Source organism: Quercus lobata, chromosome 10 (genome assembly GCF_001633185.2).
Source record: "Quercus lobata isolate SW786 chromosome 10, ValleyOak3.0 Primary Assembly, whole genome shotgun sequence".
In the NCBI taxonomy this organism is placed as follows: domain Eukaryota; kingdom Viridiplantae; phylum Streptophyta; class Magnoliopsida; order Fagales; family Fagaceae; genus Quercus; species Quercus lobata.
Genome location: NC_044913.1, coordinates 15554956 through 15568254, shown reverse-complemented (window position 1 = coordinate 15568254; position 13299 = coordinate 15554956). Strand labels below are relative to the sequence as shown.

Sequence of the window (13299 nt, the reverse complement as noted above, 5' to 3'; positions counted from 1 at the left end):
ATCAAAACATCGTTGTATTTAAACAACTTGTGACCCAAACTTAGCCCAAACATAATTCTATTTATAAAAATAAAATAAGATTAAATTATACCCTTATAACACTTTGTTTTTTGACACAAAAATTTAACAAACACTTGGAATGAAATGAGGAAAAAAAACATTAAATAAAGAATGAAGTAATCAAGAGAGTAATGTAATTTAGAGTATTGTCTACTCTCTTTGATGATGTGAATTAGGGATTCCCCCGCCCCTTCTCCCTTATTGTAACTATCAAATTATTTTTTTTTTAAAAATGATGATGTGATTTGACTAAATTGATTCACCAATTAGAGTGTTCAATGTGTGTAATTAGAGTATTCAATAGATAATAGTGATATCATTTGATTTTGAAAAATGAGAGTATCTAGAGTCCCCTATCTAATTACACATCTGTTATTGCAAGGAAGAATCCTATAAGGATGATTTTAAGAACTACCAAACCAACCCATTGAGACTATGTGTGGTATCATTTGATTGATTTAATAAAATGTATAACTATAAAATGTTTTAGTATAATCTTTCAAAAATCACGAACTTAAAATGTAATTAGGCTGAATCATAGGAGTTAAATTATAATTTTAACAATGGGTAACCACCATCTACAATTTCACAATAATTAATAACTCTCGGATAAAGCTATCAGAATTTTGATTGGTGGATATCATACAACTACAGATTACAGCCGCAGCATGACTCTGACTTTCCATCTCTCCGTCTACCATCCCACGTGGCAGTTAGCTTCACCAAGAGAATTCTCAATCACAGAGAGATCATCAGCTGATAGCGCTGAGAACCTTTACTGAAACTCTGTATCACTCTGATCCCAATGGCGGTCACTTCACCATTTTCAGCTTCGGTTTATCTTCGAGGACACCAATCCAACTCACACCACTTCCTCTCCTCTAAATCTCCCTTTGCTCCAGTAGTTCCAGCCAGAAAATCACTCACAGTCCTTGCTATGGCACCCAAAAAGAAGGTACTACTTTGATAATTGATTCATGTATGTTGCAATTTTATAGTTCTGTGCTCTTAGATTGACATATGCGACATTCCCTTTGCTTGGTTTGCTAAGAAAACGTCATAAAGTAGAAGAAAACATTAATTGGGTCCTTCCTGTTCAACTCAAAGACTTGTTTGTATCCATCATTTTCTACCTGTTTCTTGACAACCAAACATATATAACACTTGGGTTCTTTTCTATTCTTGGCATCCAAACACAGAGTTATCTCAACTTATGCATTGTAATGATAATAGTAGTCCAAAAATAATGACAGGTGAACAAGTACGATGATAATTGGAAGAAAGAGTGGTTTGGACAAGGGATATTCTACGAAGGGTCAGAGGAAGTGGAAGTGGACGTGTTCAAGAAGCTGGAGAAGCGAAAAGTGCTGAGCAACGTTGAGAAGGCTGGCTTGCTATCCAAGGCTGAGGAACTGGGATTTACTCTCTCATCCATAGAGAAGTTGGGTGTTTTCTCCAAGGCTGAGGAGCTTGGGTTGCTCAGCTTGCTAGAGAAGGTTGCGAGCTTCTCTCCCTCGGCTCTAGCCTCGGCGGCGCTGCCAACATTTGTGGCGGCGGTGGCGGCCATCGTGTTGATTCCGGATGACTCGGTGGGGCTGGTGGCGGTGCAGGCTGTGTTGGCCGGGGCTCTTGGGGTTGGGGCTACAGGCATGATTGTTGGGTCTGTTGTATTGGATAGCTTACAAGAAGCTGATTGATTTTTTTTTGTTGGGGGCTTCTTTTTGTTTACTTGTTTGTATTTTAATTTTTAAAAGAGGGAAAATAATTTGGCATTAATCAATAAGAGAAATGTATAAATTATGATTTCCTTGTATCTTCTGAGATTTGCTAACTTTGGGGACGCAGAGATGCACTATATTAGTGAATAAAAGATTAGATATATGTAAGTAATTATCTTCTAAGATCTGCTAACTTTGGGGACGCAGATATGCACTAAAAATAAGTAATTATACCATGTTTTCTATATCTATATATAAAAAGTGTCGCCTAAAGCAACCGTAAAATTTGGTTTATTTAATTTGCACTCTTTCCGCTTTCACTGCTCTTCCTCGTTTTTTCTTTTTTTCCTTTTTTTAAGTAAAATGGCCTATTGAACACGCTTTTTGATACGTGGGAATAAATAATTTTATTTTAGTTATAGTATAATATATAATTTTTTCTATAAATTTTGTGGAAAATAATCTATTCATCCAAAAACTTAAATAATTTCTAAAATTATTTTTCGTTAATCTATCACGAAAAATATATCATTATTTTATTATTTGGATTCAATTAATTGATATTATTCATTTTTTAGGTGGACCATATTTTGATAAATCATGTTATCATGCGTTATATTTTCCTAATTTTTTTTTCCTGTACAACTAAACTGTTTGAGTTTCAAATATATTATTCAAAATTTTCATTTTCTTAAAAGGAGATTATTATTGTAGGGACTGGGTTCGAGCACTTCTCCTATTGGATGAGTAGACTCAAGCCCAACTAGCCCAATACAATAAATATATAGAGAATGTGTTTAAGAACTAGGTGTTAGTCAGGATTACAACAACTAAACACGGTTATGTATGGATTGAATAACAAGGATATAGACCAAAGTATGAAGTTCTGTCCTCGGACACTTCGTCCGAGGAACTTAGTGTTCTTCTTCTTTCTTCAATGCTAGGTTTCAAAGGCTTCCAAGATCATGCAAATTTCTCCCGTATTCTCCTTTTTTTCTCCCTCTTGATTTTCGATCCCCTATTCTTGGAGGATCTCTCACATTATATATCTCCTTCTAATCGATCTTGGTCCTCCATCTGTTGATCATGTAGGTCCTTACTCGAGTGTTCGTCCCATCAGCCACATTCTCAAACTCTCTGTGAGTTGCGGCAACCAAGATCGCACTGTTCAGGGGTCATTTTCTCATTAATGCGGCCAGAACGTTAGTTGGGTACATTTAATACGGAGGTGATAGTTTTTCCTTGAATTGCTCCTATACCTTACCCCCATGGGTGTCTTACTGTACTTGTCCTTTTTTTGGGGGTGCCCTGAGAAGCTGCTTTTGACGGCGTGCCGTTCTTTCCTTTTGGAATTTGGAATGCCGAGAACAGGATCATCCTCGACAACGTTTCTAGGCTATTTGGGCTTTCTTTGTTCGTCCTCGGCCATTTCTTCCTCCTCAGCGTGGGCCTTGGGCTTAGTATAAAGTGGGCTGGGGTTGTCAAATTCTTTGGCCCCACAATAGCCCCTCAAAATCCTGTTGTCCGGCTCCTCGGACGGGGAGAGAAGGGTTTTGGTGTCCCCGGGCCTTTATCATGGCTTGTCAAGTCTTGTTCTCCATCAATGCTAGAGCCTCTTCACTTGTCTAAGGCACGTTCCTGGCGTCTTGGTATACGAAGCGTGTCTTCATTAAATTCTGGAGGCTCTGTGCTCCCCACGTTCAACGGTGCGATGGTAATCTAACGGTGGGGATTTCCTTAACTTTATGGGCGAGAAAACCCGTACAGTTACTTTTAATGGGAGGTATAAATACCCATTTGAACTGATTCGTCTCTTTACTTTTGCACTCAAGAGTTCTTGCGCACATATCCTGAGTTCAGTCAAACCTTCAGCCAAACTCAAGTCTCTTTCCAGCATAAAAAGCCTGTCCGAGGAGTTTTTCCTCATTTCTGTAAGTTTTCTTCTCTCCCTAACTCGTGTTTTCTCTCTTCTAAGTTTCTTTTCCTCTTACTCCTCTCCTTCTTTCATCCTTCCCTGAGTCTTTTTAGCCGTTTCTAGGGATGGGTAAATTAAGAGAGTTGGTTGAGACCGAAGAGGCGATGGAAAAATTCATCGTCGATTATAAGATACCCCCTAATGTAGGTTTGAGGTATTATGAGGAAGGGGAGTGGCATTTTAGGAGGCACGAGGGTGAAGTGGTGATTCCCCTAATTGCCTTTATAGAAGGTGGTGTGAGAATCCTTATGGGGCCAGTGATGAGGAATTACCTTAGGCATTTCCGGCTAGCTCCCACCTAGTGCACTGCCAACGTGTTTAGGATCCTGGGTTGTGTGGATGCTTTAAACGAGAAAATGGGGTTGAGGTTGACCCATCACGACGTAAACTAGTGCTACAACCTCCAAAACCTGAGGGGTAAATCCTATTATATGAAGATGAGGGACGATAAGGTTCGGCTTATTCAGTGCCTTCCCGAGACCAGCAAAGGGTTGAATAAGGACTTCCTCATTGTGTCTGGAGAGTGGTACGACGACCTTCATTGCCCAACAGAGAATGGGGAACCAGGTGGGGTAGCGAGAGTAAGAGAGGGCTAATCTTTTGTGCCATCATAATTTGCATCATTCGGTTACTAATGTGAATGTGTTTTCTTTTTGCAGATCCACACACCTTTGAATGACACTTTCACCTGGTCAACCGGGGAGATTTAGAGACTTTTCTCAAAGCGGTGGTTTTTGTAAACGAAGCTGACAACCAAGTCAGGGCCGCTCACAAGATCCTAGGGTACGATTCCATTCAGAAATTGTTCCCCGTTTCGAAGCACGTGATCAGAGCTAACGACCCTCAACTTCAACAAATCACTGTAGCAGAACACGGGTTTATGCTTTCCAAAGGATCTCCTGTCCCGGAAGGCGTCCCGTTGGCAGACCCTTCTTCATCCCACCCAGTAGCGGAGGCCGAGGGTGATTTGGGCTCGTCCGAGGAAAACTTTGGTGTATTTGACCAAGTCAGTCTATCCGAGGATCCCTCTGGTGATTTAGGCAACCCTAATTTGACCGTAGCAGATCTTCTATCAGTAAGGACATCCTCTCAAGTTGAAATGGGCTTTAAGAGAAAACCCCCGACCAGCCTGTTCGACCTGATTGAGGGCCAGCCGGGGAAGGATGCACCAGGGAAGTCACAATCCAAGCTTCCTCCTCCTCCACCCCAGCCTCAGCCTGCCCAGACCAGGTCGTCTTCCGCCCAACTACAGCCATCATCTCCACGATCCAGACTTCCTCATCCCCCCCCAATCGACCATGCCTCTTTGGCCCGAGCCCACCGATCCAAAAAGGAAAAGGGCTACCAAAGGCAAGGACCCCATGGATGGGTGGAAATCTTGCTCCTCTCGAGAGAAAGATGAAGCCCCGCGAGCTTCAAAGCAATTAAAGATTGGGCATTAAAGCTAGGGAAAAGAGGTCGATGCTCAACCCGGACCCCAGGCTTGGCTTCTTGCCCCAATGCTTCACGAGGAGCCATTGATGGACAACGCCTCCCTAAGGGACTTCCGAGGCGGTGAAGGCACTTATGTGGCCGACGCGTTGGAGAGGTCCCTGCTGCTCCCCACTGATATGGCTGAGTTGGGGAATCTGAGGAGGCAGGAGGTCTTCCTCAGCATCAAGAGGTATTTGGGCATGGTAAGGCTTCTAACACTTGTGACTCCATTGATTTTTGTTCCTTAATTTCCCACTTACCGTGTGTTTTTCCAATTGGCAGGCCATCTAGGCCACTTATAGGCTAGAGGAGGATGCTAAGGAGCAGAGCAGGTCCTTAGAGGTCGAGCGTGACAAGTGTTTGGTTGATGCGCGGACCCTCAAAAACTCTGAGGCTAATCTCTCGAAGGCCAGGGAGGAGCTAAAGGATATGACCGGGGCCAGGGACAGCGTTGAAGTAGGCCTAGCTGGCGCCCAAAAACTGGTCGAGGACCAGACGAGGCGCTTACTCGAAGCCGAGGAACAGTTAAAGATTGCCAAGGAGCAAATCAATGATTTAAAGAAGAAACTGTCCAAGGTAGAGGGGGCCAAAAGCGTCGTGGAATGAGCCAGGGATGAAGCCTTGAGGGCTAAGACAGAGGTGGAATTCGCCAGGACAGAGGCCGAGAGCTCTAAGGAGAAAGCCGAGGAGGAGGCTTATGACTTAGGGGTGGCTGAGACCCAGGCCACTCTTAAGGCTCAAATCCCTGGAGTATGCAGGCTCTACTGCTCCCAAGTCTGGAATGAAGTCCTCAAACAAGCTGAGGTTGAGGCTTCATCCGATCTGTGGAAGGTGGAGAAGGTATACTACCTTCCAACCATCCGTGAGACCACCCTTGCCAGCTCCGAGGTTGAGAGTGCTCCAGAGGAGGCTAAGACTGCTTAGCTTGAGGCTGCTCTGGTCGTAACCACTCCTGATAAGCCAGTCAAGGGGGGTGAGCTTCCTGGGGCGACAGATACACATGGAAGTTTGAATCCTGAAGCGCCCTAGGAGGCTGCCGAGTCTACAGTCGATGCTCAAGCCTCTCATGTCAAGAAGCCATCTCTCTTGGTTCAGCCCCTTCAGACTGTTCCCTCGACTGATGTCTCCAAGGGTCCTGAGGTCACTCCTGCTCAGCTCCCCAAGGGGTCAAGGTAAAGTTGAAGAAGTAGGCGACCCGGCTAACTTTTGTATTAGTTCTAATTTAGTTTTTAGTTAGTTCCTTTTTTGTTTTAAGGACCTTGGAATCATTGTAATTAAATTTTTTAGCTACATGTATGAAATTCCTTTCTTCCTTTTCTCTTCTTTGCCTTTTTTTTTTTTTACATTATGTGTTTATTGTCATTACTGCTATTGTTATTACTGTGAACCTTGTGTCTCGTGAATTGATTATCCTAATGGGTAAGAATGGCTTTGTTCATGAACAGCTTTACAATCCCAATTATCAAAAAAAAATTGAACTAAACAATTGGTAATAAAATGTCACCATCCATCCATGAATTTCTTGACAAAGGGTATGAGAGAAGGTGAACTTTAAATTGAAAGAAATGATTCTACCAATTTAAACTTTAAGCTCTATATATACACTATTGCTGCCGGGTGTACGTATCATGTTTGAAATTAAAACTTTAAACTCTAACTCACCGGCATTAAGGGGACGCTTAATTTGTGTCTACCCACATTTTTAGGGGGCAGGGGCCAAGTTTATGATCCGAGGTACTGAGCGCGTACTTAGGCCATATTCACAACTTTTACGAATTTTGAAGTAGCTGGTTTCCCCATAGGTCTAAGTCCGAGGACCATGCGAGGTCTTGGTTCCGTCTAGTACTTAGATTTTTCTTGAAGTAGCTAGTTTCCCCATAGGCTTGAGTCCGAGGACCATGCAAGACCTTGATTCTGTCTAGTACTAAGACGGTTGCCAAAACCGAGGGGCTTTCCTTCGTATTTTTTCAGCCTCTGATTTCTCCTCGGGCAGGACATCATCTTTGAGGAACCTCACTATAGGGTCCATCCAGCTAGGACCCACTCTAACCTCATGGATATGGACCATGCCTTTTACTACTTCATTTGCTCTACCCAGATGCTCGACAAGAATAATTCGAGGCAGACCCCCTGCCAAAGAGGTAGCAAGCGTGGCTAGTGAATTGCATGAGTGTTTCCACTTCTAGGGACGTGTGACAGGCTGAAAAGATCGAAGTTTGACTGCAAGCGTTTGACTTGGCTTAAGTACTCTTGCATTCTTACGTCTCTGGCTTCTAACTCTCCCTTTACCTGGCCCACTACTAGTCTCGAGTCTGAGAACATCTCCACTGCTTTTCTTCCCATTTTCTGTACCATGGCAATTCCTTGTAGCAAGGCCTCATACTCAGCTTCGTTGTTCGTGACCGAGAACCCAAGTCTCAGGGATTTCTCTATGATAGTCTTCTCAGGAGATATTAGGACTAGCCTTACTTCGAACCCCCTTTGATTTGCTGTACCATCAACGTACACTTTCCAACATGGGGGTCCTGGCATAGAGATTACTCCAACCGATTTTACATCCATGTTCCGCACCTTTTCTACTATTTCTACTGATGGTTCAACAAATTCGGCCACCAAGTCAGCTAAGACCTGGCCCTTTATGGAGGTCTGAGGCATGTACTTGATGTCAAAAACTCCCAGAATTATGCTCTATATGGCAATCCTTCTAGTGTAATCAGCGGTTCGAAATACAGACTTCAAGGATAGTTGAGTTAAAACAACCACTGTATGGGTTTGGAAATAATGGAGAAGTTTTCGTGTAATGTGGACCACAGCCAGTATGGCCTTCTCCAGGGGTAAGTATCTGACTTCAGGTTCATACAGCGATTTGCTCACGTAATAGACTGGCTTTTGAAGGCCATTGTCATCCCATATTAACACCATGCTCATAGCATGGGGGGCCACAGCAATATATGCGTATAGGACTTCATCGGCCTCGGGATTGAACATGATAGGTGGTCGGGATAGGTACTCCTTGAGTTGCTGGAAGGCCACAATACAATCCTCGGACCACTCAAAACCTTTCCACTTGTTGATCAGGAGATAGAATGGTCTACATCTATCCGCCGACCTAGAAATGAATCGATTAAGGGCTGCGATCATCCTAGTTAGCTTTTAGACCTCCTTTGCGTCTTGTGGTGGTTTTAGATCATTTATAGCCTTGATCTGATTGGGGTTAACCTCAATTCCCTTATGAGTAATCATGTAGCCCAAAAACTTGCTTGATCCCATGCCAAATGAGCATTTGAAAGCAATTAGGCGCAGCTTATGTTTCCTTAAGACACCAAAGGTGTTGTCGAGGTCTCCTAAATGCTCAGACACCACTTTACTCTTCACTACCATATCGTCGACATAGATTTCGATGCTCTTACCTAACTACGACTCGAACATTCTTATCATCATCCTTTGATAAGTGGACCCTGCGTTCTTCAGACCGAACGGCATCATCTTGTAGTGGTAGTTCCTAGTTGGTGTCACGAAGGCTGTCTTCTCCTGATCCTCTAGTGCTAGTGGTATTTGATGATAGCCTTGAAAGGCATCTAAGAAACTCATCCGAGGATGGTCTGCCGTTGCATCCACCAGTTGGTCTATCCGAGGCATAGGGAACGGGTCTTTTGGGTATGCTTTATTTAGCTCCTTGAAGTCCACACAAACCCGCCATTTTCCGCTTTTCTTCTTGACCACCACAGTGTTGGCCAACCATTTGGGGTAAAAAACCTCTTTGATAGCCCCTGCGTGCTTAAGCTTCGTTACTTCGTCCCTAATCGCATCGGCATGTTCTCTTGATATGCGACGGGGTGGTTGCTTCTTGGGAGTGATGGTCAGGTTGACATTGAGATGGTGACAAATGAAGGCTGGATCAATTCCGGGAGCATCGCAGGCATCCCATGCAAACACCTCGATGTTTCTTTTGAGAAACTCAATCAAGTCCTCCTTCTCCTGAAGAGCCAGTTGAGCTTCTACCAGAAAGAACTTCTTCTGGTCACCACCAATAACCACCTCCTCCAGATCTTCGCATTTCGCCTCCTCGGCAGCCGTATCAGGGGGCAAAATCGGGGCCCTTGATTGTTATAAATTCTTTTCAACAGAGGCCGAGGACTCCGCATCGAGCCGATGTGAGACGGCGGCCACCACACACTGCCTTGCCGTGGATTGGCAACCACGGATTTCAAGAACTTGGTCCCCTGACGGGAATTTCACCTTCTGATGCAATGAGGAAGCAACAACCCCTAAGGTATGGAGTCAGGGCCTACCGACGATGGCTGTATAGGGGGTGTAGGTGTCCACCACGATAAAGTTCACCTCTACTATTTCTGGGCCGGTCTGGATGGGTAACCTAATCATGCCCTTTGGAATGACCAGCTTCCCGTTGAAGCTCATCAGAGGAGAGCTATAGGGCATCAAGTCCTCCGGTTTTAACCTCAACCCTTTGTAAAGGTCGAGGTACATAACCTTAGCCGCACTGTCGCCATTCACTATCACTCTTTTCACATCATCGTGGGGCTGGATGGTTCCAATCTTGTCCTCTTCTGAAAAACTCAAGATGGGATGAAAGTTTATTCCGGCCCTCTTTGGCCCTGGTTGGGACTCCTCGGCAGGCAACTGAGCCACCGATAACACCCGTGAAGGGTGCGTGCCTGTTTTTTTTGGTACGGCCATGATTACGTTAATCGTCCCTGCGGGTGGCCTTAGGGTAGTATCCCTCCGGGCTTCCTGATGGGTCTGGCCTTGATGACCACTGGAATGATGTAGAAGGTGCTTCAGCTTTCCTTCCGGACTTGCTGGTCCAAGTAGTTCCAGAGGTTCCTGTAGTTCTCCGTGGTATGTCCATGGTCCTGGTGATAATGGCAATAAAAGTTCTGATCGCGCCTTGTGGACTCTCCTGCCATCTTATTCGGTCACCTGAAGTATGGCTCGTTATTGATTTTCTCCAACACCCGATGTACTGGTTCTCAGAATACAGTATTGACTGTCTTTGTGTTGGTTGCTCCAGGTTGCCCTACGAAATCTCTCCTCGGGCGGTTGCTGTTATATCGGTCCGACCTAAAATCCCTCCTCTCCTGAGGGATAACCTTCTCTTTTCCTCTACCTTGCAACTAGTCTTCCTCCACTCGTTTATACTTATCGATCTGATCCATCAATTGGCACATACTGGTGGCAGGCTTGCCAGTCAGAGACTTCCTCAAGTCGTGCTCGGCTGGGAGACTAATTTTGAAGGTGATAATGGTGACATCGTCAAAATTGTCGTCAATTTCATTGTACGTCTCCCAATATCTGTCCGAGTAAGCCTTTAAAGTTTCTCCATTATGCATGGATAATGACAACAAAGCACTCAAAGGTCGATGAGCTCTGCTATTTGTAACGAAGCGGAAGCCAAAAGCTTGGGTCAGCTGCCTATACGAATCTATGGAATTTGTCTTTAAGCCATTAAACCACCTCATCGCCACTGGTCCCAAGCTAGACAGGAAACCCTTGCACATCAGCGCCTCGTTTTTAGAATGGACAGCCATCCTTTGGTTGAACTGGCTCACATGCTCCACGAGGTCTATTTTACCGTTATAAATGATGAAGGTTGGCTGCTAGAACCATCGAGGAAGCGTAGCCCCTACTATGTGGTGCATGAAAGGCGACTTGGAGAGTTGATCCAATGCCCTACTCATGGCATCGTTTCCCAAGCCCCTAGGAGATGGGCTTTTACGCTTACGCCTCCAGTAGTGCTCCTCATCGTGAGAAAAGGTCTCACTTAGGAGAGTCCTCGATCTTTGTCTATAGTCGTCATCATTTTCATCATTGAAGGGTATGTCAGGCCTAGAACGAGATCGCCTTCGTTGTGCATGGTGCAACTTTCTCTTCAAATTGTCTATCTCTCGCTGCATGGCCAGCTTATCGTTCTGTTTCTGAGATACGTGACTCCTAACTTCTTTTGGTTGCACGGCTCGGTTGTTATTTTGTCTCTGGAGCACGTGACTACCCACACGAGAATAGCTTTTGCTGGTTTGAGTGGTGTTTACACTTCCCTCTCGAAACCTTCCATTTTCTTCATTTCAATCACGTTTAGGGTTAGGAAAGTTACCCTGTTGTTGGGATCTAGCTGGTTCGGGCTGATGTGAGCCTGCTTGATGAGGGCTTGATCCTACCATGCTTAATTGTTTCACTTACTAACACACAAGCTCTTTCCATAGACGGTTCCAATTGTAGGGACTGGGTTCGAGCATTTCTCCTATTGGATGAGTAGACTCAAGCCCAACTAACCCAATACAATAAATTTATAGATAATGAGTTTAAGAACTAGGTCTTAATCAGGATTACAACAACTAGACACAGTTATGTTTGGATTGAATAACAAGAATATAGACGAAAGTATGAAGTTCTGTCCTCGGGCACTTCGTCCGAGGAACTTAGTGTTCTTCTTCTTTCTTCAATGCTAGGTTCCAAAGGCTTCCAGGATCATGCAAATTTCTCCCGTATTCTCCTTTTTTTCTCCCTCTTGATTTTCGATCCCCCATTCTTGGAGGATCTCTCACATTATATATCTCCTTCCAATCGATCTTGGCCCTCCATCTATTGATCATGCAGGTCCTTACTCAAGTGCTCGTCCCATCAGCCACCTTCTCAAACTCTCTTTGAGTTGCGGCAACCAAGACCGCATTGTTTAGGGGTCATTTCCTCATTAATGCGGCCAGAATGTTAGTTGGGTATATTTAATGCAAAGGTGACAGTTTCTCGTTGAATTGCTCATGCATCTTACCCCCATGGGTGTCCTACTATACTTGTTCTTTTTCTGGGGGCGCCCTTTGAAGCTGCCTTTGACTGCGTACCGTTCTTTCCTTCTGGGATTTGGAATGCCAAGAACAGGATCGTCCTCAACAACATTTCTAGGCTATTTGGGCTTTCTTTGTTCGTCCTCGGCCATTTCTTCCTCCTCGGCGTGGGCCTTGGGCTTAGTATAAAGTGGGCCGGGGTTGTCAAATTCTTTGGCCCCACAATTATATTTATAATTTTTCTTATCGTAGGAATAGCTTTGAACTATTGATTGAGTTTTATTTATTGATATAGATACATGAGATTGGAATTGTATATTTCTTAGACATTCATAAGAAACTACACCATATTATAAATTTAATATTTAAAATAATATGTAGGAAAAAATGTAGACTTTATGTCTAAAATTGAACATTTTACCTATCAAAATGAAAGAAAATAATCTGTATAAAAACATAAATAGAACATGATTTAATTTTTTTTTTTTTACTACATTCACTTTTATATATTAAGATTTAATTGTCTTTAATTGGATTTTCGTATTGCATTTTTGTTACTATGCTCCTGTTGAGCCTTCTCATTTGTCACATTATTGACCACATCATTATTTGGATTTATTTCGATTGATATTATTCATTTTTTAGGCGGTTCATATTTTGATAAATTATGTTATCTTGCGTTATATTTTCCTTTTTTTTTTCCTATACAACTAAACTATTTGAGTTTCAAATATATTATTCAAAATTTTCATTCTCTTAAAATGAGATTATTATATTTATAATTTTTCTTATCATAGGAGTAGTTTCGAACTATTGATTGAGTTTTGTTTACTAATATAGATACATGAGATTGGAATTGTATATTTCTTAAACATTCCTAAGAGACTATACCATATTATAAATTTAATATATACAATAATATGTAGAAAAAAAGTAGACTTTATGTCTAAAATTGAACACTTCACCTATCGAAATGAAAGAAAATAATCTATATAAAAACATAAACAGAACATGATTTAATTTTTTTTTTTTACTACATACACTTTTATTTATTAAGATTTAATTGCCTTTAACTGGATCTTCATATCGCATTTTTTTTACCATGCACCTGTTGAGCCTTCTCATCCGTCACATTATTGGCTACATCATTATTCTTTTTATTATTTATTTTTTACTTTTAATTTTTTGAAAATATTAAATATATAAATATATTGTCTTTATAAATTCATCTTAGGCAATTTTAAATTTACATATTCATTTACATTAATTTTGA

General features: G+C 42.6%; 2 protein-coding genes across 2 annotated transcripts; one reads left to right on the top strand and one right to left on the bottom strand.

The window, feature by feature from the left end:
• The first annotated feature begins 601 nt into the window (after positions 1–601).
• On the top strand, positions 602–1961 carry LOC115962737. The gene is made up of 2 exons (XM_031081618.1): positions 602–1015; positions 1314–1961. The coding sequence occupies exons 1-2, from the start codon at positions 866–868 to the stop codon at positions 1755–1757; spliced, it is 594 nt and encodes a 197-aa protein (XP_030937478.1). The 5' UTR covers positions 602–865; the 3' UTR covers positions 1758–1961.
• A 7546-nt stretch (positions 1962–9507) lies between these two features.
• Positions 9508–9924, bottom strand: LOC115964398. The gene has a single exon (XM_031083716.1). The coding sequence runs from the start codon at positions 9922–9924 to the stop codon at positions 9508–9510; it is 417 nt and encodes a 138-aa protein (XP_030939576.1).
• Between the last annotated feature and the right edge of the window lie 3375 nt (positions 9925–13299).